This window comes from Phyllostomus hastatus, unplaced genomic scaffold (genome assembly GCF_019186645.2).
Source record: "Phyllostomus hastatus isolate PE091 unplaced genomic scaffold, TTU_PhHast_1.1 phas_contig_579, whole genome shotgun sequence".
Lineage (NCBI taxonomy): Eukaryota > Metazoa > Chordata > Mammalia > Chiroptera > Phyllostomidae > Phyllostomus > Phyllostomus hastatus.
This window is the reverse complement of record NW_025333915.1, coordinates 12,077-39,855: the sequence shown is the minus strand read 5'-3', so window position 1 is coordinate 39,855 and position 27,779 is coordinate 12,077. Positions and strand designations below refer to the sequence as shown.

General features: G+C 35.2%; 1 protein-coding gene across 3 annotated transcripts; it reads left to right on the top strand.

The window, feature by feature from the left end:
- The first annotated feature begins 9,474 nt into the window (after nucleotides 1–9,474).
- LOC123824517 (sulfotransferase 1B1) lies at nucleotides 9,475–26,052 on the top strand. 3 transcript variants are annotated; one of them, XM_045847695.1, is made up of 8 exons: nucleotides 9,475–9,500; nucleotides 11,257–11,457; nucleotides 11,734–11,862; nucleotides 15,426–15,523; nucleotides 16,917–17,043; nucleotides 17,679–17,773; nucleotides 21,075–21,255; nucleotides 24,696–26,052. In XM_045847695.1, exons 2-8 carry the CDS (start codon nucleotides 11,310–11,312, stop codon nucleotides 24,806–24,808), a joined length of 891 nt encoding a protein of 296 aa, XP_045703651.1. In that variant the 5' UTR covers nucleotides 9,475–9,500; nucleotides 11,257–11,309; the 3' UTR covers nucleotides 24,809–26,052. The 3 variants fall into 3 exon arrangements, with proteins under 3 accessions (XP_045703651.1, XP_045703652.1, XP_045703650.1); XM_045847696.1 differs by lacking the exon at nucleotides 9,475–9,500 and adding an exon at nucleotides 9,674–9,689; XM_045847694.1 differs by lacking the exon at nucleotides 9,475–9,500 and having other exon boundaries at nucleotides 11,149–11,457.
- Nucleotides 26,053–27,779: the final 1,727 nt, after the last annotated feature.

Here is a 27,779-nt window from a genome sequence, read left to right as displayed (position 1 = left end):
TGCAATTTTGGGGGGCTCAGAGCACTTATGCTCAGAGCCCTCCTTTCCTACAAGACCCAGCACTTGTTCCCCAAAAGGCTATTAGCCAAAAGCAAATGCAGTAGTTCCCACATTTTCTTACCTTAAGCCAGCTGCACAAACAGTTCTCTGCAAAGTCACCACCCTCATGCAACAGTTTTCTTCTTCAGTGTTTGGGGTACCTTGTCATCAGCCTCCATATTATAATCCAGGAAAGTATGTGTTATTTTACACTGGATCATGGTGAAGTCTAGGAAAGGCCTAAGTCCCAAGAGTCAGATAAAGTCCAGGTCTGCAAAGCAGCAGGTCAATGTCTTGTAAGGCAGAACCCTTGATGACTTCTAAGTCAACTAAAGAAGGCATGAGCAGAGCAGCAACAGGCCATTGTTTCCCTTACTACATGAGACCACATGGCCGAACAGTCCCTACAAACTGCATAGCTACTCCTTACAACCAGCAGCATGGCTCCTCTACAAGCTATACCATGCCTCTTCCTCCTCACTCCTCCTCACATGGCTGCTCTGTCTCACTACCGGCAGCCTGGCTCTTCCCCCTCACTCTCAAGGGGTGCCTGTGCTTAGTTTTAGATCCTGACCTGGAGCTTCTACCATAATGTCTTCTCCAAGTTTTCCCACAATGAATTACATTTTCCAGTTTTCTGTATAGTTACCTTTCTTTAGCTGCCATCCCCAGTCAGGACAAGAGTGACTGAGTGACCCAGGGAGACCAACTCCCTGGCTATAGCACAAGTCAGGATATATCCTGTAAAGCCACACCCACCTTGTCCCCAAGGAGGTAGTAGTACAGCTATTATCTTGCCTTTTATTTTGAAAAAGTTTCTTAAGCCATACAGTGTGCTATCCCCATCACCCAACAAAGGGCAATGGGGGCTTTGGAGATCCCTCAGTCTAAACCCTGTCTTACAGGGATATCAATGTTCAGATGAGGGAATTTTTCAATTCTGAGGAGGAAAGTGAGGAAAAAAGCCTTTTGGTCACTGATGTGTCAATGGAAGAACCATTGAAACCTGTAGAGAATTTTTGTGAGTTTATATGAGCCAAACTGATGACAGTTGCCAGGAAGCAAAGATTGAGATATGCTCTGGAGAATGGTAGTTTCTCACTTTATTTTATACATTATAGTTAAAGGAGGAGACATAATGGGGTCAAATGAAATCCATTGGTGATAGATTAGGGAGGTGGGAGAAAATAAAGTGGGAAAATCTCTGGGAAAGGATAGAATCTAAAATGGATAGACATTGGTGAGTACACCACACCTAACAGTGAATGCTTACAGCACGTGGAGGTGGTATGAGGGAGAACAAGATGCCAATGAAGGGCTCCTGTGGTCTCTGCTCTGGTGCGAGATTGTGCTCTGGGTGTCAGAAAAAGGAAGTTATCTTGACACCCCAGAGGTATGTTATTTTAATTGCAAAAACACAACAGACAGACTTAGTTAAGGATAAAGATTAACCTTTGTTAGGGGAAGACACCAGTCTAGGACATGACTACCCATCACTAACTGCTTTTAGTTAATAAGTTTTAATTTCAGGTCATCCTTTGTGGTTACTTTGGGTGTGTGAGTTTGCAAGGTCACCAAGCAGGCCTCCCTTGGGCTTCTCATGTTAATATTTGGTCCCCTTTCTTCCACAGTTGTCAACATAACTCTCCTTCAGAGAAAAAACATAGACTCATCTCCATTCTAATCTCAGTTTGCTCAGGCCAGTGAAGTATGATTACACCAAAACATCAAAGAGATGACTCTTACCATTATTTCTACCACAGGTGGGAAAAGATGACCCCATGCTCAAGCATTTAAATGGAAGTGCATAGTTGCAAGAAAGGCTGGTTTCTTCTTTGGACTCCTAAAAATGATAACAGAAAAAATTGTATACATGCAGAATCTCCTGCCATAAGACCAAAGAAATCTGGAGAACATAGGCATTAGGGATATTAAATGCATACTCCTAGATTAGAAAAATAAAAAGTTTCTCCTACAAATGTAAAAGGGTACTAGGAAGAAAAAAAACTATGATCACTTTTTGCCTTGTGTCAAATAAACAAAAATAAGTTTTCCAGTTACAAAGTTTTTCACACTTCCCATTTTGAACATGCTCTTTGAAAAATTTAGAGCCTTCATTCAGTAGTAACAGTTTCACAACTTGAAGGTATCTTTTTTAAAAAATGCAGTGAAAAACTGATGTGCACTGTGTTCATCATAAGCATGTGTGGCTAAAATTTAGAGGCCTTTTCCCCACCAATACATTTCTAGAAAGCAAGTATGCATTCAGCATTTGTTTGTGTTTGTCTCAAGAATGCAATTCTTTAAAAGCATAAAACACAGTTCCTGTCTTCAAAGAATTTATCTTCTTATAAGAGAAATAATAAAAAATTAAAATATGTCTATAAATGTTAGGCTATTTTACAAAGGTATATTGCATACCATAGTTTCTATGTGAAAAGTAAATAAAATTAAAATGGCAAGTTGAGAAAATATTTATCAAAAGCACTTCAAAATCACAACATAAATACTTCAATATAAAAATAAGAAAAAACAGTTTGCTCACCATCTAAAAAAAAAACTAGTATAGCAGAATAACATTAAAAAGTCAAGCTCTGATGTAATTAAAAAGATGCGAATCAAAACAATCAGATGACAAGTTTTGCCTGTAAGCATATACAACCCTACTAAGGTTTGTCACATCAAATGTTAGCCACTAGGATGGATAAATGGTACACTGCTTTTCTGTTGATGAGAATTTAAATTGGTACAAACTTAATAAAGTACATTTGATTTAACAATTTTGCTCTTAAATATTTTTTCAAAATTAATGTTTTCTTAATAACAAAATCCAGCTAAAACTGGTATATATAATAAAATATCTTGGGGTAGAAAACGTGTAAAATTTTTTAGAATAATATTCTGTAAATACTCAAATATTAATAATGGTTGTTTTTGTGGGTAATATTCAGAACACATTTTAATTCATATTTTCTTTATTTTCTAGAATTATTTTTCAATATGCATATATTGTTTTTATAAACAAAAATACAAATATTTAAAAATCTTAAGTGCCTCTGAAAATTTCACCTTTTCATCTACCAAAAATAATTTTTTAAATTTTTGTTTAACTAATTTTTTAAAAAAAATATTGATCGATTGATAGATTGATTGGTTTTACTAGACAGTGACATCAAAAGAATTTTAAAAAATACTTGTGTTTAGACTGGTTAATATATATACAGCAAACATTTCTGGGAAAAAGTAATATACTATGAATCTTTTCTGTAAGTGTTTCTTAGTCTCTCTTTCCTCTCTATTATTTTATTTGTTAAGGCTACATGACTTGGAATTCCGTCACAAGTCATTTTCTGATCTTGATTCTTTACCTAATATTTATAAGATCTTACCAAATTATTTAGAATCTCTGAATCATATTTGCAAAATCTGAGCTATTTACAGATTAAGAAGGCCCTCAACAAATAATTGTTTATCAATCAGCAAAGCAAACACAATGCCTTTCTTTTTTCCTAGTGTAGTGTATGAAAAATGAACATCATAGGTTTGGTGACTGAATGGATAGATAAATTAATGAATGGGTTAGCCATATAATATTAGTATTTTCTTTAAAGCAAGGGTGAATTTTTATTCCTGGTTCTTGAAGTATGATCCTCAAACCAGTAGCATCAGCATTATTTGGGGGCTTGTTTGAATAGCAAATTCTGGGGCTCCACTCTAGACCAACTGGATCAGAAACACCAGGGATTAGGCCCAGTAATGTGTTTATCAAGCTTTCCAAATGATTCTGAAACATTTTAAAATGTAAGTATCTCTTTCTTAGGTTGTTTTCAATTATTATATACTGATTGGCATTTGCTGTGTCAATTGATAATGTGGTTGCTGGGTAACCCCTGCACATCTGAAATTAAGAATGTATGCAAGAGTTTGCAAAGTGCATCCCTTGGCATGTGCCATACAAGTGTTGATGTTGTTTGAGGAATGTAGTTCATTGTTAGTACTTAAATATTTCACATATGGACAATTCACACACAAAAAATCAGATTTCTAAAAAAGTTGCCCTCTTGCCCTCGTTTTCTGCAAGGCAAGGATGTGCTGGACCTCAGCATCCCCAGCATCGTTATCACATGATTCTCCTAATACAGAGACCATATATTAATTGATCTTGCTTGAGGTGTTGTTATTTTTTAATATCAAGTTGCTTCATGACAGTCTATGAATGGATTGACTCAGTTTTCCAGTTCGTCTGGCATATTAGTTTAATCTTTTATCCTCACATAATTATTTATAGCATTTGGTATTTCCAAAGTGTCTTGGTTTAGATCAGTGATTTTCAACTGGTATGCTATGGCACAGTGGTGTGCTATAAGAATTTTTAAAACATGCAATCCCAGATTGTGTAGTCAGGGCCACTGACCTCTGTTCCCTTAGATTATGAAATAAAAATATCACAACAGCCAACACAACAATAGCCATCTGTTGTGAATGAATCAAAACTGCCAGACAGGACAAAATTTTTGTCTGGTTGGCAAAAAACATATTTTTTGCTGTGCTGAAGAATTTTAGTAATTAGTTTTTGTGTGCCAAGGGTGAAAAGGGTTGAAAATCACTGGTTTAGATGATAAATTATAAGTCACCCTGTTCATAGGTGTTTGCTTTTGGAACTCTAGGCTCACATTAACCCTTCTCACAGTTAATACTGAAGAATGTCTAGTAGGAGATGAAAGTAAATGAGGCCCAAGGTAGAGGGAGGAGAAAAAAGAAAAGTTTAAGAGGGCAGACTAAATTACCTATCTCATAATAACATTTTTAACATTTTTCTTTTTTTTAAATTTTGTTGTTGTTCAAGTACAGTTGTCTGCCTTTACCCCCATCTCTCCCTGCCACCCCACCAATCCCCACCTCGCTCCCTTGATTCCAACCCCGTTGGTTTTGTCCATGTGTCCTTTATAGTTGTTCCTGAAAACCTTCACCCTTTTCCCCCCATTATTCCGTCTAACTTCCCCTTTGGTTACTGTTTGTTTGTTCTTAATTTTAAAGTCTCTGGCTATATTTTGCTTGCTCATTTGTTTTGTTGATTAGGTTCCACTTAAAGGTGAGATCATATGGTATTTATCTTTTACTGCCTGGCTTATATCATTTTTTCAATTACCGTTTATACCCAATATTATTTTGTATTAGTTTCAGGTGCACAACAGAGTGGTTAGAAAATTATATACTTTACAAAGTGTTGCCTCTAATATTTCCAGTATCCAACTGGCACCATGCAGAGTTACTACACTATTCTTGACTATATCCTAAGCTGTAATAAAATTTCTTGAAAAAATTATACTCTGCCTAAAAATCTATGTAAAATTTTATTCTGCATATAGTATATATTTTAAAACTAAGAGAAATTTATTTAAAGTGACAAAATCAAATGTATCTTCAATCTGTTTCAATCAGTTGGAGAAATGCCATTGAATTGAGTTATGACTTATTGCATTGGGTTTATTTCAGCAATCTGGCCGAATTGAATTGGAGCACCTTATATAAGATTAAATTTACAACCAATTTAACTTCCAAGTTTTGGTATTGCAATATTTTGAGAATACAGTCTCTTATGAATATATGTATAAAAATTAAAATATTGTTTTCCCAGCTATCATAAGGCCTAAAACACATATTTTGCCAGATACTGTACATAGCTACCAGATGGAGACCTAGACACAAACTGATAATGTTACTAGAAGTTCACCTATCAGCCAGTTTTTATTTTTTTAGATATATCATAAGAATGTTTTTTAGTGAGGGAGTATTGTTGATAATATCATTTTTTAAAATTTTATATGACACTGTAAATTTAGTCTTAAACTTCTCATAGTTCCGTAATCAGTTTTCTTCCAAACCACTAATTTGTTTTGCAGCAATTTTTCCATGGAAAAAATTAGGTTTGCATTGCAAGCACTTGCTTGTGATTTTATTTTTTAAAAAATAAAAGGTCAGTAAGTATAAATTTTATCTTATTTATTTATGTTATTTATTTATTTATTTTATTTTTTAAAAGATTTTATTTATTTATTTTTAGAGAGACAGGAAGGGAGGGAGAAAGAGAGGGAGAGAAACATCAGTGTGTGGTTGCCTCTCGTGCGCCCCCTACTGTGGACCTGGTCTGTAACTCAGGCATGTACCCTGACTGGGAATTGAACCAGCAACTTGTTGGTTGACAGGCCTGCACTCAATTCACTTAGCTACCCCTGCCAGGCAAGTAAGTATAAACTTTAAAGACTAGTTTGTTTCAGAAATTTGTTCTTTGTTGGAACATTATTTTTCTTCATGGATAAAAACCCTGACAATTCAACCCAAATAAAGAAATCTTACCAAATTAACATCAGTGTCATACACTATGTGTTCAATGTTTTCCTTATTAAAGAAACACCACTTAGCTTTTGGAGGGTTGCTACAGCCTACCCAGGAAGGGGGAGCAGTCATATCCCTCACTCTTTTCTACTTCCTGTTGCAACCAATAAAGGCTGTTCATACTGTTGAAAAAATGGAATCCTTTTTGCAACATATTTATTTTCAAACACATCTGGTAAACACACTGAGAAGACCAACATTTAGAAGCAGGCATGCAATGGATATCAGTGTGGCATGTGTCCTGCTTTGATGAAGGTTCCCAATTACAGTGTGGTTTCTGTACAGAATCTTTTCATTATGTCAGTGCGTAGGTACACACATGTTTATCAGTGTGTATATTTTTATGAGAACAAATAAGCAAACAAGATTAATAGCAGCCCTAATTATATGGAAAATTCCTTTACTAATGCTTCCTTATCTTTCATATATTTAACACACTAATTGACCTAATTGACACATATTTATCTTTGCTACCCCAACATGACTTAAAGATACAGTACAAGATTTCACAATTTTTTCCTTATTATTTTGTGATGCATGTATCCATGTAACAAAATGATTTTAAAGTGAGTTTATCTAGGTGAGTCTTAAATATTTTTGTTAGAATTTTCTTTATTTTTTTTCCTCTTCCTTTTCCTTTTATCTCTTTCATTTTTCTCTTTCTTTCTTTCCTTCTGTTTTTCTTCTTTTTTTGTGTGGTGGGGAGGCATGGAGTTTAAACTTGAGTTTGGGATTTATAGCTCACCTAGAACTAACACACCCTCTGGCTTCTCCCACTGATTTCAGGGTGCCTGCTGCTGTTCTGCATAGCTTCACTAATTGTGGCTGAGATAGTGCAATAATCTGTTCTACTGATGATTTTATTTAAGAGAATCTGAGGTAGAACTGCACAAGGTCTCCAAACTCTTCATGACTTGAGCTTGTCTAGATATCCATTATTATTTTGCCTATTACAATTGGCTTTTTAACATTGAAAAACTTAATATTTAATAGGAGATATGTGTATCCAATTTAAAATATAATTTTCTGAACTTTTGTTTTTTGGTGATGGTAGCACTGTATTGACTCTGTGACTTTGGAACATGTCATTTGATTGCATGGTTAGCAGGAAAGGGTGGTGACTTGAGTGAGCCAAAGTCTTTTTGTGTCATCAAAACTAAAAAAAAAGTGCCTTAGTCTACAGGGTCAAAAGAACACACCAAAAATGAACTAGCTTAGGGAATATCTCAGAAAAATCATATGTTCAAAATCCTCAAAGAGAGCCAGATTCATGTTAATATCTGATGGATCTTCGTGATCTTCAGAGTCATATAACAGATGCACTGATTATAGATTCCAACAACTGAAACAAAATGCAGCTAAATCTGACACGCATTAACATCTTTTCTTTTTGTTCTCTCTCACACATACATTTACCCTCCACATAAACTAGAAAATAAACACTTGCTGGCAAAAAAAAATTAAATAGTAATCTGTTGGTAAAGGCAAGGTCTTTTATAAACACAAATATGTCTTTAAAATTTCTTTAAAAATCTGTAAGTAAAATGAAACGTATAAAAAAAGTATGCTGTTTTTTTTCTGGGTTTTTTTGACTTCCCCAAACCTACACTGATATAATTGTCAAGGCAAGGGGTTGGTTCTTGTAGTTGTATCTAAGTTTCAGACAAATGTCCTTAACAAAAAGATTGATGCCAGAAACTAGAGCATAATAAAACCTTATAGGGTGGTTGAGGTAGGAGGGTGGAGGGCAGGAGCATATTTCTCCCCCTCCACACACACACTTCTTGTTCACTCCTTCTCTATACATCTACGACTCAGAATACAAAAAATCAAACTAAGCCCTAACTGGTGTAGCTCAGTGGATTAAGTGTGGGCTTGAGAACCAAAAGGTCGCTGGTTTGATTCCCAGTCAGGGCACATGCCTGGGTTGCAGGCCAGGCCCCTGGTAGGGGGGCACACAAGAGGAAACCACATATTGATGCTTCTCTCTTTCTACGTCTCTCTCCCTTTCCATCTCTCTAAAAATAAAAAAAAAGAAAAGAAAAAAATCAAACTAAAAAAAAACAAAAACAAATAACCTAAGAGGTTTTAGAAATTATTAGACTAAAAGAAAGCAAATACTTTCTGAAACCATTAGTTCTATCCTCTCTGTTTCTCCTGCCAAAATTGTAATTATATCTTTAGCATATGTTTGCTCTTTTCATGATATTGGGAGCTCATGTGTTTTCCAGGAGAAAACACACAAACATGCACACAAAGAAACAACATAACTCTTCATCATGGACAAAATGATTAGGAGACATGCTTATACATCATAGGGAAGCAACAGTCTTTCATCCACTGACCCTTCCATTTCTTTCTCTACACTCCTTCCAGATCCTTTGAAGCCTTGTGGGAACATTCAAATCTAGGGAATCTCTGACTTGGCTGACTTCAGGCCACCACCCTGATCCATTTCCTTCTCAGGGCTTCCTGGCTCTGCCAGCTGTTGAAACAGCATGCCTTGTCTTTGTGTGTGTGTGTGTGTGTGTGTGTGTGTGTAGTTCATGTTTCATATCTTAACTGCCTATAAAGTCACTGACAATTATATTCTAATCATATCCTGTAAGTTTATTTTTCCCTTTCCAGGACTCCCTAGCCCTACACTTCCTGGACTACTACCAGCTTCCAGGATTCCTTTTAACAGCTGCACTACTGCTGACAGAGAAAACCAAAAGGGGGGGTTAAACTGTGAGTTCAAGTTTTCATTTTAAATCTCTCTTCTTGAAGTTTTTACCTTGCATCAACAAAGGATTGTGCTCTTTAAATGATTTTGATTTTGAACATGCTTGTAATTTGAATGCTTTTGCCATATTTCATTTTTTTTCCCACAGGAAATGCAGTTATTGTTACATTGTGCAGCATTTCTCAGGTTTTAATGATCACTGTTGTTTTTCTGGGTTCAACTGGACTGTCCTGAAGTGTGCCAGGATGATCTCATGAAACATTGAGCCTCATGAGGGGAAAAGAGATCCACTTCAAACCTTCACTTCTCTCATTTTCCCTCCACCCCTCCCTACAAACAAGTGTGTCTACACACACACTTTCTGGTATATTGAATATGTTGTTTATTTTATTTATTTCAGTTCCTGGGGTTTGATGTGGACCACATAAAGCAGGACTTTGTATTGAGTGAGACACATGAAAGAAATATTCTTTTCTCATTAAAAGAACCATTCAGCTTTGAAGTCAGAGGACTCTGTTTCTTCTAAGGGGTGCATTATTTTTATTTTTCCTTTTTCATTAATCTTTTTTTAAAAGCAAAGTTTAGACAGTTTAATTTTCAGCCCATGGCTTAACTTAAATAAAAAGACTTGTTAGATCATATAGGCTATAATATATAACCGCATAAAATTGTTACTTTCTAGTAGGATAACCAGATTTTTTATGAACTAACTTTATGTTTGAAAATAAATCAGTCTTGAACCATCTTCCAATGTATCTGGTTCAATGAGATTAGTTATCTTATGTTTTCCAGCCCTACTGCTTGGACCCATCACCACATATAAGTATGAACTCATCATCATCTACTGGTCACAAAGAGAGGCAATGTTAATTCAGGATTAATCCTCCTAGGTTTCTGAAATGCTCACACCCACATCCCAGAGGTGACTATTCAGATTTGCTGCCTTAGTTTCATCTTGTTACTCACACCACTCTTCTCTGACATTTTTGCAGCATGGAAAGCTTGTGCTTTTTGTCAGGGGGAAGTTTGCTTTGTCAAAGAAAGATTTCCTTATAAACTGTGAACTTCTTATTTGAATAAGATAAATCATGAACATTTGTTGACTCTGGGGACAGTCCACCCATGGTAGATTTGCAGTATAACCAAGTGAGTGGAGCTGGAAAGACTGAAGCCTGTTTCTGCTTTGCCACTGATGTGTTTGGTGTCTTTAAGTAGACTCTGCATACAGTCACTGTACGTGTACTCAGCATGTTTGAAAAGTTGAGACAGGAGACATACATATAATCATTCCCAAAATGATCTTAGGAGATGAAAACCACAATGCCTGAAAAAGTGCATAGGATGGGAATAACATCAGATGACACATTCTAGAAGAAAAGGTTAGTGAACATAAAGGTATAGTAATTGGAACAGAAGGAGAGAAAAAGATTTTTAAAAAATGAATAGAACATCAGTGTGCTGTGAAAACTTCATGGCATCTGGAATTTCAGAAGGAAGAGGGAGAGACAGAAAAAATAGTTGAAGAATAATGACTGTGAAACCCACATTTCCTAAAAAGCTTGATAAATCTGAAGTGCACATAGACACACACATACACCCATGAAAATAGCCACACCAAGGCACATCATTATTCAATTGCTCAAAACCAGTGATAAAAAGTAATCTTACAATCAGGAAGAGAAAATACGTGCTAATTAAAAAACTAGTACAGAAAAAAAAATGGTGAGAAACATAACAGATTTATGTAAGGAAAAAATGAGGCAAACTAGAGTGTGATTATGGATGATAGTCCAGATACTTTTTGCATTAAGTCCAGATACTTTTTAACATATTTCTGTGTAATGTGATTTTTAAAATTCAAAGTAAGGTAGTTTCGTTTCCTTCCAAATCTTCCACCAAAGACCTTTGTCCACTTGTCACTGAGCCAGTGGCTGCTCTTGCAATCTACAGCTTTATACCCACAAAAATGCCCTTTGTATTCAGATCTCTGTGTGCTCAGTGTGATAGAGGCCAGTTTTACTTTGTGTTAGATTGCCGTGTCTTGAGGATAACTTTAGTTACTCAGCTTCTGATCTTTGTCCTCTTTACTTTTCCAGGATTCAATTGTCAGTAATTATTCTATTAAGAATTTGTACAATCTTGTATAAAAATGGCCTCCCCAAAAGACATCCTGAGAAAAAGTTTGAAGATGGTCCATGGCTGTCCTATGATCTATGCTTTTGCAAACAACTGGGAAGAGGTTGAACAGTTCCGAAGCAGGCCTGATGACATTGTGATAGTCACTTACCCCAAATCAGGTGAGTTTTGTGGCCTGACCAATGCAGGTCTGACTTCAGCCTTTGTTGCCTGAAAATCAGCTTCTCCATAAAACCATTATCATCCTCAGTAAAATTAATCCTATCAGTCAGTATAGCCATCTGTTTCAAAGGTATTATATGGGCATTTGGGGCATAGAAAAGGAAACTGCAGAATTAAATTTCTGATAGAATGTATTAGAATGTCAGGCTTCCAACAGGTACTTTCCCCTTCAGATTCAGGCAATGTTTATAAAAAAATGTTGCTTTTTGACACAGGAACCACTTGGGTAAGTGAAATTGTGGACATGGTTTTAAATGATGGAGATGTCGAAAAATCTAAGCGAGATTTTATAACTGCTAAAGTTCCAATGTTGGAAATGGCTGTTCCTGGATTGAGAACTTCAGGTAATTTTAAACCATTTGGGAATTATAATTTTGTAATGTTATTTATATAGCACTGTTAATTATTGTATTTATTACTTCCACTCAAAGAAAATGGAGTAAATTTAGTAACATAAAATGAAAGTCTGAAAACAGTGCAATACCAAAGCACACAGAGAAACTACAATTTTAGTCCATGACATATTTGAGTATGATAACAAAAAATGAATGAGTTTTGTTGTAGAAAGCAATTAAAAATGTGGTGGATGACATAAAAGAAATGTTTCTTATCTTTTATTGACTTTTATTTTGTAGAATTTGGTAGATTAGAACAATAAGCTCTTAATTTAGGACTTTGCTGTAGTTAAATAAGTAAAGAAACACAATGTCTTTCAAAAAATAAAATTTATTTATTAGTACAATTTATTTTTTCATTTCTCAAGTGTTTATTAAGTGCTTCTAAAGAGTTATACACTGTTGTATGAGCTACATACAAAATGACTAGTAAATTCATGTCCTAAACCGCAAGGAGCTTATGGTAATTTGGGGACATTAAATAAGTAAATGAAGTAAAAATATATGAATACTATTTATCTTATGTATCCAAAGAATAGGGCTCTATGGAAAAGAAAAACAGGAGAGTTTACTTTAAACTGAGTAATTAGAGATACTGCTCCTGAATTGAGACCTAATACTGCATACATAGTTGGAGAAAACTTATTTCAGGAGGGTGAATATAAGTTATAAAAACCTAGGTGTTGAAAAGGTATTGGTATAGCCCAGGGACTAAAAAACAACTAAAGCAACCAACAACAGCAATGAAAGACTGGAAATGTGAGATGCAAAACAATTAGAGACTAGACAGGGACAGGTCATGTAGGGCTTGTAAATTTCAAGAAACTGTGAACTAAGAGAGAATGAGATGGTTTCTTATAGGCAAGTGAGAGGAGTTAAGCAGTGAGTCCTGTCTCTTCAATGATGCTGGAAACCTGGAAATAATTATGGTGCTGAAGCTGTGTATCAATTTAAAGAGCACAATCTAAATTCTCTGACCTGCCTGAACTCGCCATTTTCATAGGACGAAAAGAACCACCTGGATATCATTCATTCTGTGTGGTTGCTTGAAGTCAGAGAGCAAATGCTGAAGCTTGAAATTAAAGGATTATTCTGGGACAGACAACCAAAATGAGTGAAAAGTGAGTTAAGGCACCAGTCACAGAAAGCTATGAAGTTATATATGCTATGTAAAATAAGCCAGGTGGTGAGGTACAAATACCATATAATCTCACCTTTAACTGGAACATAATCAACAAAAGAAAAAAGCAAACAAAATATAACCAGAGACATTGAAAATAAGAATCTAACAATAGTCAAAAGGGAGGGGGTAGGGGACAGTGGGGAGAAATGTTTTCAGGAACTACTATAAAGAACACATGGACAAAACCAAGGGGAAGGGTGGGAGTTGGGATTGGCTGTGATGAGAGGGAATGGTGGGGACAAAATGCAGACAACTGTAGTTGAACAATAAAGTAATCAAAAAGAAGTGATAGTATCAGATGAGTCAGGGAGAGAGGAGTGGATATAATTGGTGGGAGACACATGGGTGGGAGGTGGTTAGTGAGGCTGCACAGCACTGTCAAAAACTGAATTGGTGAGGTTCACCAAGTAAAGGAGGATGAACTGGCACTCAGGTTTACTCTGGAGCCTGAATGTGAATACTTGTGGTGTCATTACATATTCCCAATATTTATGTTTGTGAATGTGTCATAAAGGGTTCATTTAAAGGGTCTCAATGGCAAAACAGTTACAAGACAGATGGGACTGAGAAATTTTTTCACTGAAGTTTAGGGAGGGAAGAGGGACAACAATGTGGGAAACAATTCATAAAAGAAACAGACATCAGAGTTCACATCATGGCACTGAGGAATAGTGGAATGTGGAAGGTTAAGATCTCCCATTTCTGTATGCTGAATAAAGAGGCTGCGACTACTAGGTCAGTAGAAGCATAATGAAATACCTTGTGGAATTTTATAGCTGTATAATTAATTTTCCACATAAAATTCAAGATGCCCAATTAATTTTTAAATTCAGAAAGCTATTTTATTTAGTAAAGTATATCCTAAATATTTCATGAGGGATACTTATACTCCAAGGTATCTCTTATTAATCTGAAATACAGATTTAACTGGACTTTTTGCGTCTTTATTTCCTAAATTTGCTGATCTTATCTGCATTGATATTAAGGGGTTCTTCTTGATTCAAGTGGGTGCTATGCCCTATTCTCTATGGAGCTTTTGTTGGTGAAGAAAACAGGCTCTATGCCTGCCTTAATGGAACGTCCATTCTAGTGTGTGTGTTTGGGGGGTGGGGTCAAGGAAAACACATGGCAACTGGCAATAAACAAATAGGTAAATGAACTATGAAACAACAAGTTCTGTATAGAACCTTCTAAAAGGTTCTTTTAATAAAGAGACACTGACTGGCTTTTTAGCATGTGCAATACAATTTTGTTAAGAATTGAAGCATAGGATTGCTTTAAATTAGTGAGTCAGATAAAATTTTGAGCAAGTATGTTGTCATATGCAAAAGATGAGAAGATATGCAGGATTAACAGGTAATCTAGAGGTTAGGCAGGATATAAGTAATATTGTGAAAAGTATGCATAGGACTTTAAGACTCATTGGATATGAAACCTGAAAGAGGAGCCAATCAATGAGATCTTGGTGACTCTATAAGAGATGACATCTTTAACATCTATACCTGGAATAAAGGCCTCAAGTCCATTATAAGAGCAGCAAATGAAAAGGGTAAGCCCAGCTCCCCCTCATCTATGTCAGAAATTCTCTGAGTATGCCTTTACTCCTCAAGTGGCTGCAGACTGGCCAAGTCACTTATGTAGTGCGATCCTCCTGACTCTGAACACAGAAAATGAAGGGATGTTCTCTGTCTCAGGGAAGTTTATACATCCCTTCTCCAAACACTTAATGTGACACCTACTTCTAGCACATATGAGTTGTGTGACTTTGGATAGTTTAGCTAACACCTAAAAGTTACACATTTTTGCTTTGCATATGCATGTAACAAATACAGGAAATAATGAAAATGCAGATACAACAGCTAATGCTACACAGAATGACATCATCAAAACTATAATAGCTGATGCAAAACAGTGTGATGTAAGACTTACTAAGTATTAGTATCTTGTTGACATAGAGAAAACATTTTTATAATTATTTATAGTATGCACAGTGATGATAAAATTCCAAAGTGCTAAGGTGGGAATTATTACTCCTCATTTTGGAAGTGAAGAAAGTGAAGCATAGAGACTGCGATATTTGTCAAATGTCTCACAGTGAGTAAGTGATTGAGTTAGAATTTGAATCTAAGTGGACTGATCTCAAATCCTATATCCTTAACTATCATGCAATATTGCCTCTTAGAATCCAGATAAATAATGCCTATGACTAGTTCAAAACTTAACAGCTTCATATACTGCTAAAACATATTTTGAAAAGTTGGTTGAGAAAATCAAGAAATCCAACCCTGTTGGAGAGTAATACCTCTATATAACAAACTAAATTTTCCAGGTATAGAACAATTGGAGAAAAATCCATCTCCTCGTCTTGTGAAGACACATCTACCAATTGATCTTCTTCCTAAGTCTTTCTGGGAGAACAACTGCAAGGTACACTCCAGACTGGCAGCCAATTTTTTTAATGACCTTATTTTCTTTCACTCACATAGAAATAATTGTTCACATGTTTCAATTCACTTCACACACAATTCAGTTCACACACTTTCAATGAAAGTGTTTCAGCTGTTTTAGTCTAAACCTACATACTGAAGTTTTGCAAAGTTATGCAGCAACAGAATTCTCATCTCAGCACACTATTGCTACTGTTACTCCCCAGTTGTCCCTAGATGTTCTGGTCTTCCCTGAAAACTCAACATATGGATATTGGTATTCCAGTTATCCATTTCATCTGAGCTGATTTTACCAGTTTGTGATGTGTGAGGAATTCTATGTGGTTGAGTTTTGTGTGAGGAATTCTACGTGGTTGAATGAAAAGTTATTCATGTAGTCACCTCTTATTCTTTCTTTTAACAGATTTTATTTTTTTCTTCAGAAATTTCATTTATTTATAGACCAATTTTACGTTCACAACAAAACTGAGTGGAAGACAAAGTGCCTGTGCAAACACCCCTTGCTCCCACACGTGCTTAGGTGCTCCATCATCAGTGTCTCCCACCAGAGTGCACATTTGTTACACTTGATGAACCTACACTGACACATTGTTGTCACCCAAAGTCCATAACGTACACTAGGGCTCATTCTTGGTGTAGTCCATTCTATAGGTTTGGACAAATGTGTATTTATGTGTGTAATCATACATTATAGTATCATACAGTGTAGTTTCACTGCCTTAAAAATCCTCTGTGCTCCACCTATTCATCCCTCCCTCCCCCAACCCTGAAAACCACTGATCTGTGTCCATAGTTTTGCCTTTTCCAGAATATCATATACTTAGAATCACACAGTATATAGCCATTACAGGTTGTAGTCTTTCATTTACTATTATGCATTGAAGATTCCTATGTCTTTTCACAGCTTGATAGCTCATTTCTTTTAAGTGCTGAATAACATTCTATTGTCTGGAGGTACCAAAGCGTATTTATTCACTCACCTATCAAAGGACATCTTGGTTGCTTCTCATTTTGGCAATTCTGAATAAAGCTACTACAAACAACCACATGCAAGTTTTTGAGCAGGCCTATTTGTTTATTTCTCAACAAATTTGGGTAGATACTAAGTAGTGCAATTGCTAAATCACATGGTATAGATATGTTTAGTTTAAAGAAAAACTACCCAAGTGTCTTCCAAACTAGCAGTGCCATTTTGCATTCCCATTAGCCATAAATGAGAGTTTTTAATGCTCTGCATCCACAGCAGGGTCTGATGTTGTCAATTTCCTGGAGTTGTGGTCATTCTAATTATTGTGAAGTGGTGTCTCGATGTTTTAATTTGCATTTCCTAAATAAAATAGCATCCATTTGATCTCCTATTCCTCCTCTTGCAGATGATTTATATGGCTCGAAATGCCAAGGATGTTGCAGTTTCATATTACCATTTTGACTTAATGAATAATTTGCACCCTCCACCCGTTACCTGGGAAAAGTATCTGGAGAATTTCATGGCTGGAAATGGTAGGTAGTCCTTGGTCTAAACTTAATAAGTCATTTTTTTCAATTTTAAATAATTCTACTATTACTGGTCATACTGGTATGACTTTTTATTTTCTAAACACTTTTTGCCAAATCAGAAACAAGTACATTCAAATACCATTTAAAGAATTAAATAAAATATATGTAATATTGTACTATGACTTTCAATATATAAATCTGGTATTAAACATTGGCTTCATGAAAATATTGTCTAATCTCTTTTCAACTGCTAGAAACCTAGTCTCAGTTTCTGCTCACAACAGAAACTGTTTATCTTCCCTAAGCAATTACTTAAATCAGTTATATGTATATTTATAGTATAGATAAACAGTTGATATGAGTAGTTTATAAAATAATAGTTTCCTTCCATATGAGGCTAAGTATAACTTGTTGGAGGTCAATGTATTTTCAATTGAAATACTTCCTTGTACTTTATTTTTAACCTGATTGCTTATAAATTCATATGTGGTTGATATATATTTTTAAGTTGTCTTTATATTCTCAGTCCACATGGCTATTAAATTCCACAATACGTTTGTACAATCTAACTTACTGTTCAGAAACAAATCTTTAATTTTATGAATACTTATGGACACAGATTCTTTCTCTGCTTTTAGTGGCCTATGGCTCCTGGTTTAATCATGTTAAGAGCTGGTGGAAGAAAACAGAAGAACACCCAATACTTTTCTTACACTATGAAGATATGAAAGAGGTAAAATGGTAGAAATCCATTATGGATAATTTCCCACTACATCCTGGTATAAAGGTATTAATATAACATTTTCAACTTAATGTGTAGAGTCCAAAATGATATGATTCCTTTTTCTATTCTTCATGACTGCTTACCCAAATCTTGTTAAGATCATTAATAACTTTCTAATTGTGAAAACTATGACATTTTTATTCCTCATATTTGTTTTTTAACCATTGCATTTACTTTAGCAGCCTTCCTTTCTCCAATTTTCTTCTTCATTTAACAGGTTATTGCACTGGTGGTTTTCCAGTGGATCTCTCTGTATCACTTAGCCAGTTTTTTTTTCAGCTGCTTGGTGTATTTTGGTGCTTAATCCATGCCCACTGTCGCCAACACTATTTATGTGCTAATGGCCCTTCAAAACCTTTTTTTTTACTTCTATGCTGAATTCAAACCTGTGCTTTTACTAAAATGACTCTCAAATTTAATGTGTTCAAACCTAATCTCGTTTTGCTTCCTTCTCTCCAACATATTTCTTCTTGGTTTATTCTCTCTTTTGGTTAATGATGTTGTATGTAGATTCACTTTTCAAAGCTTGAAAGTAAGTTGTCCTCATTGGCTTCCATATAGTGGATATAGTTCAACTGCATCTTAAACATCCCATTGGTTCCCATGCCCTACCTACTATATCCCTCAAATGTGCCCCCCTCCTTTATTTTCTTACTACTTCCTCTTAGACAGGGACTCATAAGCATTCATCTACCCTCTTGTATGCACTAGTATTACTTCAAATGCCGCTGCAAAGTTCCAGGCCCATTTTGGAGCTATTTTACTCAAATTAGGCAAATGTGCATGCACACATGGCAAATATGTTTAAGCCAAGTTTCTCTAGTTTTAAAAGCTTAAGCATACAAATGAGGATTTTTTTTAGACTTTTGGATTCATGATGGAAGGTACCATATGAACCATTCTTGTGACTCTCACCTGCAGTACCTAATACAGCACCTGCACCATCAGTAAAGGCTCAATGGCCATTTGTTGTATGAATAACTGATCCCTTGAATAAATGAATAAATAAATGAGTAAGCAGTAATAACAAAAAATGTAGTGACAGTTCTACTTTGCATACCAGAAATCATGTCCCAGGTAAAATACCCCTTGTCCCAAGTATTTCTGAGACACCTGCAGATTATTTCTCACCTCTTATTAAAGAGTTGTCTGTTTTCCTGCTCTGCATGTGCCTCCACCCTCTATCACATTTGTTTGCAGCACATTGAGAACCTGTCATCTAAATCTTATCAGTGCTTGAAGCAATTTATGTAAACTTGCTGGCATACACAGCTGCACGACTAAAGTGGTTTTTATTAATCAGATTAAATTACGAGTGCTTTATAAGAGAGAATTGTTCTTCTGTGTCAAGTATCTCTGTTTCTTCCTGGACACATGAGTAGTACTTATTAGCCTTATGGAAAGAGCAATTTTAGCTTCTTAATATAGTCCCTTTTCTCCACAGAATGGAGAAATACCTTTTCTGGTATGGGCTGGTATCCAAACTCTGACTCACATGCTGTCTCCTACATGATGTTCTCCTGTCAACCTTTTCTCTTTCTGTAGCTACACTGCCTTATTCAAATCAACTCATTTATATTAATTTACAGTCTGTCCTAATCAGGGACATATCCAATAAGCATAAGCATATCCAATTACGTTGAACCCCACTCAAATCTCCTTTATGGGTCATAATTAAAAACCAATTCTTTTACTCCAAAATAGACATTCTTAGAAAATGTTTTATAAAGAAGTTTAATAGAACAATAGAACAAAAGTATAATTTTATATCAAGAATAAAATTCAGAGAGAAGTCCAATAATTTACATCAGATTTATGTGTCTGCATAAATTCTCGTTCAATGACATGAAAGAGCAATGCAGCAGAGGAAGATTCAATAGGTGCCAACACTCTGAACTTGAACTGTTACTGTCAGTTTATAAACTGACATCATCAGTCATGCTTTGGCTGTGGCCAGACTATTCTCCAAACACTTTGAATCACTAGCAGAAATTGCTATTTGCCCATCCATCGGTGTGTTTCCCTAGTGTTACTAACTTCTCTTTTGGCTTTTTCACCATTGTCATGATTGCTGACACTGCACTCATTCTAAGTATCTCCACCCCTTAATTAGACATCCCATTCTTCTCTCATTGAGGCCTCACACATAAAACATTACCATAACTTCCCTTCCAGGGAACCCCCTGAAAAAATATACACATGTGTATACATGCACACACACATGCTTAGAGTTAATAATACACATTATTCAAAGCTGTTGCTTCACTTTGTTATTACAGATACATATCCTTCCACAGGATATCCAAGGATGTTCTAAATTTAATCCCAATTTATCTTTCCAGTTTTATACCTCTCTCACTCCTGTGAACACATCAGATCTAACTTTAACCATTTTGCTTTTCTCTCCCTGGAACACACTATGAGACACTAATACCTCTAAGAGTTTTAACTCTTTTCATTATTGGATATTCACTGCTCAGTACTACAAAACCACACATCTTGGTAATTTCTGACTCATCTTTTTTAACTCAGCTTAGATATCACCTTTCCAAAATCTTTCTATTGTATTCATGCAGATTTTAGTTTGGCTTCCTAAAAACTTACAAATATTGTTTATGTCATTAAAATCTGGAAAATGATCTATTTCTCAAATTTGATCCTTCTTATCCCCAATAGTTAATAAATAATTTAGGTCTCAATATCTTTGCACATTTATTAGAATTTATTTTCAATAGCTAGTGTCTAAGCAAGTTTTAATCAGTATTTATACTTTAAGGAAATATACTTGAAGTTGTCCATGAATTTATTATTTTTGTTTTTAAATATTGTTACTAACAACAAGAAAAAAAATTTTTTAATGAAAAGCAGAAAAAAGAGGTGGAAAGAATAAAAACAAATTGGTTCACTAAGTCATGCACAGTTCAAATCTGATTACAAATGAGCTTAAAAATAGAACTTAGGCTTTTTTTCTCTAAGTATTGTTAATATTTAGCCCAAAGTTTTCGTTCTTATTGTACTTTAAGTGTAAACTAAAAACATAAGATTTGTAACTAACAAAACATTTCTAGTCTATTTTTTCTTGAACAGAAATTATGTTTTCATTTTTATAAATATTTAAAAAAATTATGAAGAGACCCAAACAAATATGGATTCAATATTCAGATAAACATTTAAGAAAACAGATTATAAATATAATATTATTTTACATTATCTTTGTTATGTTCTTGGATGTCTCTTTACCTACTAATAGAATCCAAAGCAAGAAATCAAGAAGATTGCTACATTTCTAGAGAAAAACTTAAATGATGAGATCCTGGATAAGATCGTCCATCACACCTCATTTGGAATGATGAAGGATAACCCTCTGGTGAATTATACACATATCCCAAATACAGTGATGGATCACAGCAAATCTCCTTTTATGCGCAAAGGTGAATATCTTTCTGAGTTTAATTTCCCCTTTTACTGTCTTATACATTACTCTGTAATGAGATTCACTTTCTGATCTCTGCCTTATCTCTTAGATACTTTGAGTATCAATTCCCTCATCTGTAAAATAGCAACACTAAAAATAGTAACCACAAAAAAACTGTCACATCAGATTAGAAATTATTAAAGGAAATAATGCATGTAAACCTATAGTCAAAATACCTTGAGTATTTGATTGATATTTCTCCCCTTATTTACTACTCTGCTAACAGGGAGTGGTCTTGAAAATTCTGATTTCAGAATTGTCCTCACTGGCTTCCATATAGTGGATATAGTTCAACTGCTTCTTGAACATCCCGTTGGTTCCCATGCCCTATCTACTGTATCTTTCAAATGTTCCCCCCTCCTTTATTTTCTACTTCCTCTTAGACAGGGGCTTATAAGCATTCACCTACCCTCCTGTATGAATTTGTATTACTTCAAATACCACTGCAAAGTTGAAATGAGTCATTTCAAATTTGTTGTATGTAAATCCTCAATCTTTGTCTAAATTGACACAAGCATCTTTCTCTTGGTGATAAATTGTGTCAGCCAGTACAGCACTGTATTATTTTTTTGAAGATTCTTTTTATTTGTACAGAGAAAAGAAAGAAGGGAGAAAGAAAGGGAGAGAAACATTTATGTGTGAGAGAAATATTTATCAGTTGCCTCTCACAAAGGTGCAACCCAGTCATGTGCCCAGACTGGAAACTGAACCTGCATCCTTTTTGGTTTGCAGGATGACACCGAACCCACTAAGCCAGACAAGGCAGGAAAAAGTAGCACATTCTTTAAAGACCCCATATCATTTAGAAAACAGTGGTCACTTTGTTAAAAAGGATTCATCAAGATAAAGAACCTTTGTTTTTTACCCTATGGAAAGTTTTTTGTTACCTAAAAATACAGTCTGAATTACAGGAAACATGGAATCTAAATTTAAGTTGGCAAGATGACAACAGAGGAAGATGGCATTCATTGTTGAAATACAGCATTACTTCCATTGTGGCTGGTTGTGTATGATTTGTGTTAAAGTGTTTTATTAATGGTAAAAAGAATGCATTTAACACATTATTAACTTAAATTTGAGACATTATCCACCTAATGACACCACCCTTTGGTTTTAGTATTCTTTATGGAGTTGAAGGGAAAGGGGTAGAATTTCAGTGGGTGCACTGGGAAGTAAACACAACCTAGGGATATAGGGATATATTATGTACAGGAATGTGTGAAAGAAAACCCTTAATTCTGAAAAAATTACGTGGTTAAGTTGCTTTATAAAACATTGTTCTCCACTACTCACTAAAATAGAAAATAGTTCTAGTGTTTTAAAATTGTTTTTTATTTTTTAAATCTCTACATTTAACTTTTCAAAACTAAACTATAGTATAAGAGGACAAAGCAAGTTTTTCATTGTGAGCTGTGCACTACAACAAAGAAGACTAATAATACGCACACATATTCTGGTGGAAGAGCCAGAAAAACAATCTTTATAAAAAGAAAGCAAATGTTTATCATGCTGGAATGTCAACTGGAACTTCTAGGAGAGTTTTATCCTTCTCATATGAACACTGATACTATCACATGACCCTCACTGGGGTATAGAGGTAAAAGAGATAATCTCAGTATCTGAAATATAGAGTTTTTTCTATTCATCCTAAAAAAGTGCATGCTGGTCTAATGAGAGCATGCCCTCCAGAAGTGGTAAAGAACACCTCCTTTGTAGTCAGATTGATCTGGAATTCATCCAGACTATGCCAGTCCCTGAACTTATGACTTTGAATGCATTAATCAATCTGCCAAAACCCTGGCTGTATCACTGAAAATACAAAGTACTAACATTTATGGCACAAGTTTTGGGGGAAGATTATGCTAAATGGCTATTTAAGTATTTGGTATATTTTGCTGATCATAAATAATACAAGAAAAGTAGCAAGTATTGTTAAAAAGTTCAAGATCCCACTATCCATTTACTCATTTATGCATTCAATAAATATTTAAGGCATATACACTCGCTCAGTAATTGGCTCAGAGGAAACTCTTCATCAACACCTATCTGTAGCACATATTCTCTAGACCGTTGCAAGGTTGAACGACACATGATCTGCCTCAGGAGGCTCCTAATGCAATGCAGGAGGCATGCATGCAAATGGATGCTGAGAAGGGCTGGAAGTGAAATGGCCAAAGGGCCAGGCACACTTAAGACTTGAATGATGCTATGTTGCATAGATCAATGTTATAATTTAGTTACATAATAGTACAGGTGGTAGGGACAGGATAGGTGATGTCCAGTATTTATACCCATGCCCCAAATTGCAAGAAAACAGGAATATCTGAGCTTTGCCATCATTTTCTGTATCAGAAAATGTACACTTTCCTTATTCTTATGAAGCAAATGTGTTTGCATGTGTTCTGTAATTTATACTCTAAATGGACAATTTTGGAATGCTTTATATATGGCTCTTTATTGTTTAAGTATGTGCTCTCTGTTTTTAATACCTTTGCAGTTGTACTATCCTGAATATATTTACACTACCCTCACATACATTTTTAAGAACTCTTGTCATCTGGTAAACATAGAACAAAGTATAATAACCAGGAAAACAGCCTAAGGGGATGTTTTTCATTAAAAGGACTTGAAATTCTCATCAAGTTATCACAAATTAATATACATTGCAACTGAGTAAGATATATTTAATATTGATTGTTTTATAGTATTACAAAGTAAATGTTTTCCTCCAAGTGCATTGGCAGTCTGTTAGAATTTATTTATTTTTTAAATAAATACTTATAAGCATCCAATTTTAAGATATTAAATAAGTTCATATCACCAAGTTTACCTTTGTAAAGATCATTCATGAATGTTATGTTTGATGTTATTCTTCTCATCTAAAATGCAAACAAAATATAAGTCTAATGAACTCAGAAATCACAAGTATCCTACAAGTATTATACCATTCTCATTTATGCATTCTGAGAACTGATACTTACCAGCTTTCTATTTTATGGATTGCTTGTGCAGATGAACCCTCCTTTGTACAGTTTGCAAAGTAACTCATGATATAAAATATGTCCTGACCAGTGTATAGTTGTAACCCTATGACCCAGGACAATGAGACACACTAAAGAACTTCTTTCAGGAAACTACGAAGTGTACTATCCATAAATTTAGACAAGAAAATTAACCCCTTTCAGAATATGGCTCTAAATTTCAGACTCTATAGTTATAAGCCACTTTTTAGATGGGAGAAATTACCAGTAAAACAGAAATGACATTTTGAAATATTCAAATACAAAGGGAGGTCTTTCTTTAACTTTTACAACCTTTTCTTTTGCTCTATGCTAGCTTTCCCACATAATGGAAATATGTTATTCCTTCATATGTTTTTGTACTTCTTATTTTTAGGCATTGCAGGTGACTGGAAGAATCACTTCACAGTGGCCCAAAATGAGAAATTCGATGCCATCTATGGGAAGGAAATGTCTGGAAGTACAATGAAGTTCCGCATGGACTTCTAAAGAACCTCAACTGCGATTCTGAAAGAACCAGCCTATAATTGTTGACACAGGGCAGTTATGACCTGACATGGGCAATCAAATGGGTTTTTAAAGAAGCAAACATACTTTTAAAACTTTGATCTTTCAGTGTCATTGATCAGTTCCCAGTTTTGCTCCTGACTCTGAATTTCCACATTCTGCAAAGTTAAGGCCAATCATTACCTTTTTGTAAACTGTCTGTGCCTTTTTGTAGACTAGTATTTCTGAGAAAGTATTTACCCTACCCAATTTCCATATATTTTGGCTGAAAATTAAGGTTTTTCTGCCTGTTACCATGGCCCAAGAAATTTACACAATGACACTGTATTTCCTAGATCTGCCCCAATTTCTCTTTGCTCCATATTTGATTCTGGACACTCTGTTCCACTGCTGTCTCTGGGTTTCAAGTTGTTCCCTGAGTTATAATTCATGTTCTTGCAAACTCTCTATTGTGATAACATGGTTCATGTCTCAAGTCATGTGGTTCAGACTTTGGAACTGTTTTTATCCCTAGTCTGAATATCCAAATTTCTAATTTCTGAATTTCCAAAGGTGAAAGGCCTACATGAGTCTCCTTTGTACTCCTCTTCTCTGGCAACAGGAGCTCTACCCTGAGAGCCTGACTGAGGACTAGAACCTGTTTCCTGGGGACAGTACCTCCCACATCCAACCAGGGTGTTATGAACTGCTGAGAATTGCCTAGTGTTGTGCACTGGTCTCCACTTGGGGATGTCAGTTTATTTCTTCTTGGTTCCAGTTCCCTGGGCCCTTACTTGTTCCGGAGATGAGTTCTGACACATGACCAACACCCTGAGTCACAACTGAGATGGCTACAATAACTTGGGTTACATTTTTGTTCCTGAGGTGAACCTATGCTGTAGGCCTCTGCATGTGGAATAGCTCCTCAAAGCTTGTAACTCGTCTTTCCCAGTGCCAGTGGAGGACTGATCCAATGCCAAGTGCAAACTTCCTAAGAGTGATATGTCTGTGATTCTGGAGATGGTTGAGCCTTATTATCTATCATTTGCATTATAAATTACTTCAGGGGATGAAATTTGTGTTTATGTTTCTTAGACACATGTTTAGTAGTAGTTAACCTTGAATAGCTCAGGGTATTGTGAATCAGTTCTAACTTTCTAGAACACTCTTGCGAACAAGGAGGTAAAGCCAATCATGTATCCACTTGATTCATTATCTTTCTTAATAATAAATTAATGTGGTGCAAACTTGTGAGACTATGGTTTGTTTCTGAAAAATAATTAAATATCTCTGAACTAGCCTTTTATGTGTATAAGAGATTAGCTGCACTAACTGCCTAAACTAACAACATAAAATGATTTCCACTTTCCTTAGTTTTTCTTTGTGGGCTTAGCTTTTTTTTCTTTCTATGTCTCTGAAACTGGACTTTATTCAAAAATTTTAAGTGAGCATTAGCTATATCCCAGGTAATCTTATAGGTACTAGAGAGAGAGTCGTGAAAAAAAACAGAATTTAGATTTCCTTTTACCTGTCTTACAGGTTGTTGCCTCTTCTCCATTTTTAAAACTTTGTTACAAATGGCAACACCCTGGCTCACTCTCTCCTGACCTGGTGGTCCACACCACAGAGTAACACTCACACTAGAATTCCAGCTTCTAGGTTCCCTAATGTTCTTTGAAATCATTTAGTGAACTTCCACCAAATTACTTTTCCTAAAACAGTGAATTTATCATTATTTCTCTTTTTCATAGCTATTGGTATAATTTTTAAACAAAACCACTTATAATAATCCCCATTTCTTTTTTCTGTAACCAAAGACTGTGATTTAAAGTCAGTGATTATAAATATCTGGCAATGATGATTACTGTCTCATTCATGGATCCTCACTAAGCAAGTCAAGGAATTGTTCTTTTAAGAAGCCAAAGTGTAGCTTAAATTTTTTTCATCATGACATTCAAAGCAAGAGCTACGATTTGTTTAGAGAACCTATATAATAAGTACCTATCATGAATCTTTGTTATTATTGATGAAAGTAAAAGGGCCAAAAATTCTTCCAAGGGAACAACAGTTTGGATTTTCCTTTAGTGACTCACTTAAGCTTTAGAAAACTGAATAAACAAGATTTTAGTTTCCTTATCTGGAAAATTAAGTAATTGGTTTGTGTTCTTCCACATTGTAAAATTATCTGGCTGTAATTGCTGTCTGATTCGTGACAACAATAATTAAACTTTTTTCACATGTGTAAATATATACACACATCTATGTGAAAATACATAATGCGTGTATGTGTGTGTACATATCCCACTGCTTCTGTTTCTTTAATGAGTACTGTACATATTCTAAGCCTTATTGCTATTCTACATTTTCATGAAAGTATTGGACTAATTGATTGGATTATCCCCAGTTATTATTATAAGTATTGTGAACTTCCAATACGTTAGAAGCCATTTAAGACTTTAAATTCCTTCTCCATAACTCTTCTATCAGGTAAAACAGTAGCAGAAAGCACTCAACCTCTTATGCCAACATCTGCTAACAAGGAGGCCAAAACATGGCCGCATCTCCGTGTCCGCTGTCCTATTAAGCACTCCACGAAACTCATTCTGAAAGATGCTCCTGAGTGAGATGGAAATTTTACCTACCGGTAGTGGGAATCAGGTGATCAGGTCAGAATTCTAACTCTAGGGCATCATTCCAGTTGCCTGGCGATTTTAAACTTTTAGTTTGTAGTGCGTTTGAAAGAATGGCAAAATGATTTTACCTAGACCTCATGTAGTCTTTAATTACTGATGCTACATTTCAACGTAAAGAAAATTATTTAATTTGAGAAACATTTCAAAAGTTGAGAAAATTAAAGTGCTATTAATTAAGATATACTGTTTCCAATTAATTGTTTCTGACCAATAGTTTTTCATTGTGTGCTTTAAATAACTTTTCTTTAAAACTTTGGGATTTTTAAGAGCACATTCAATCA

Bases quoted from the DNA above. Each gene is read 5' to 3' on its own strand.
- LOC123824517 (XM_045847695.1), top strand. From the start codon at position 11,310: ATGGCCTCCCCAAAAGACATCCTGAGAAAAAGTTTGAAGATGGTCCAT. The intron at 11,458-11,733 runs GTGAGTTTTGTG...TTTTTGACACAG, and splicing joins AGTCACTTACCCCAAATCAG to GAACCACTTGGGTAAGTGAA. The intron at 15,524-16,916 runs GTACACTCCAGA...CTCCTCTTGCAG, and splicing joins TCTGGGAGAACAACTGCAAG to ATGATTTATATGGCTCGAAA.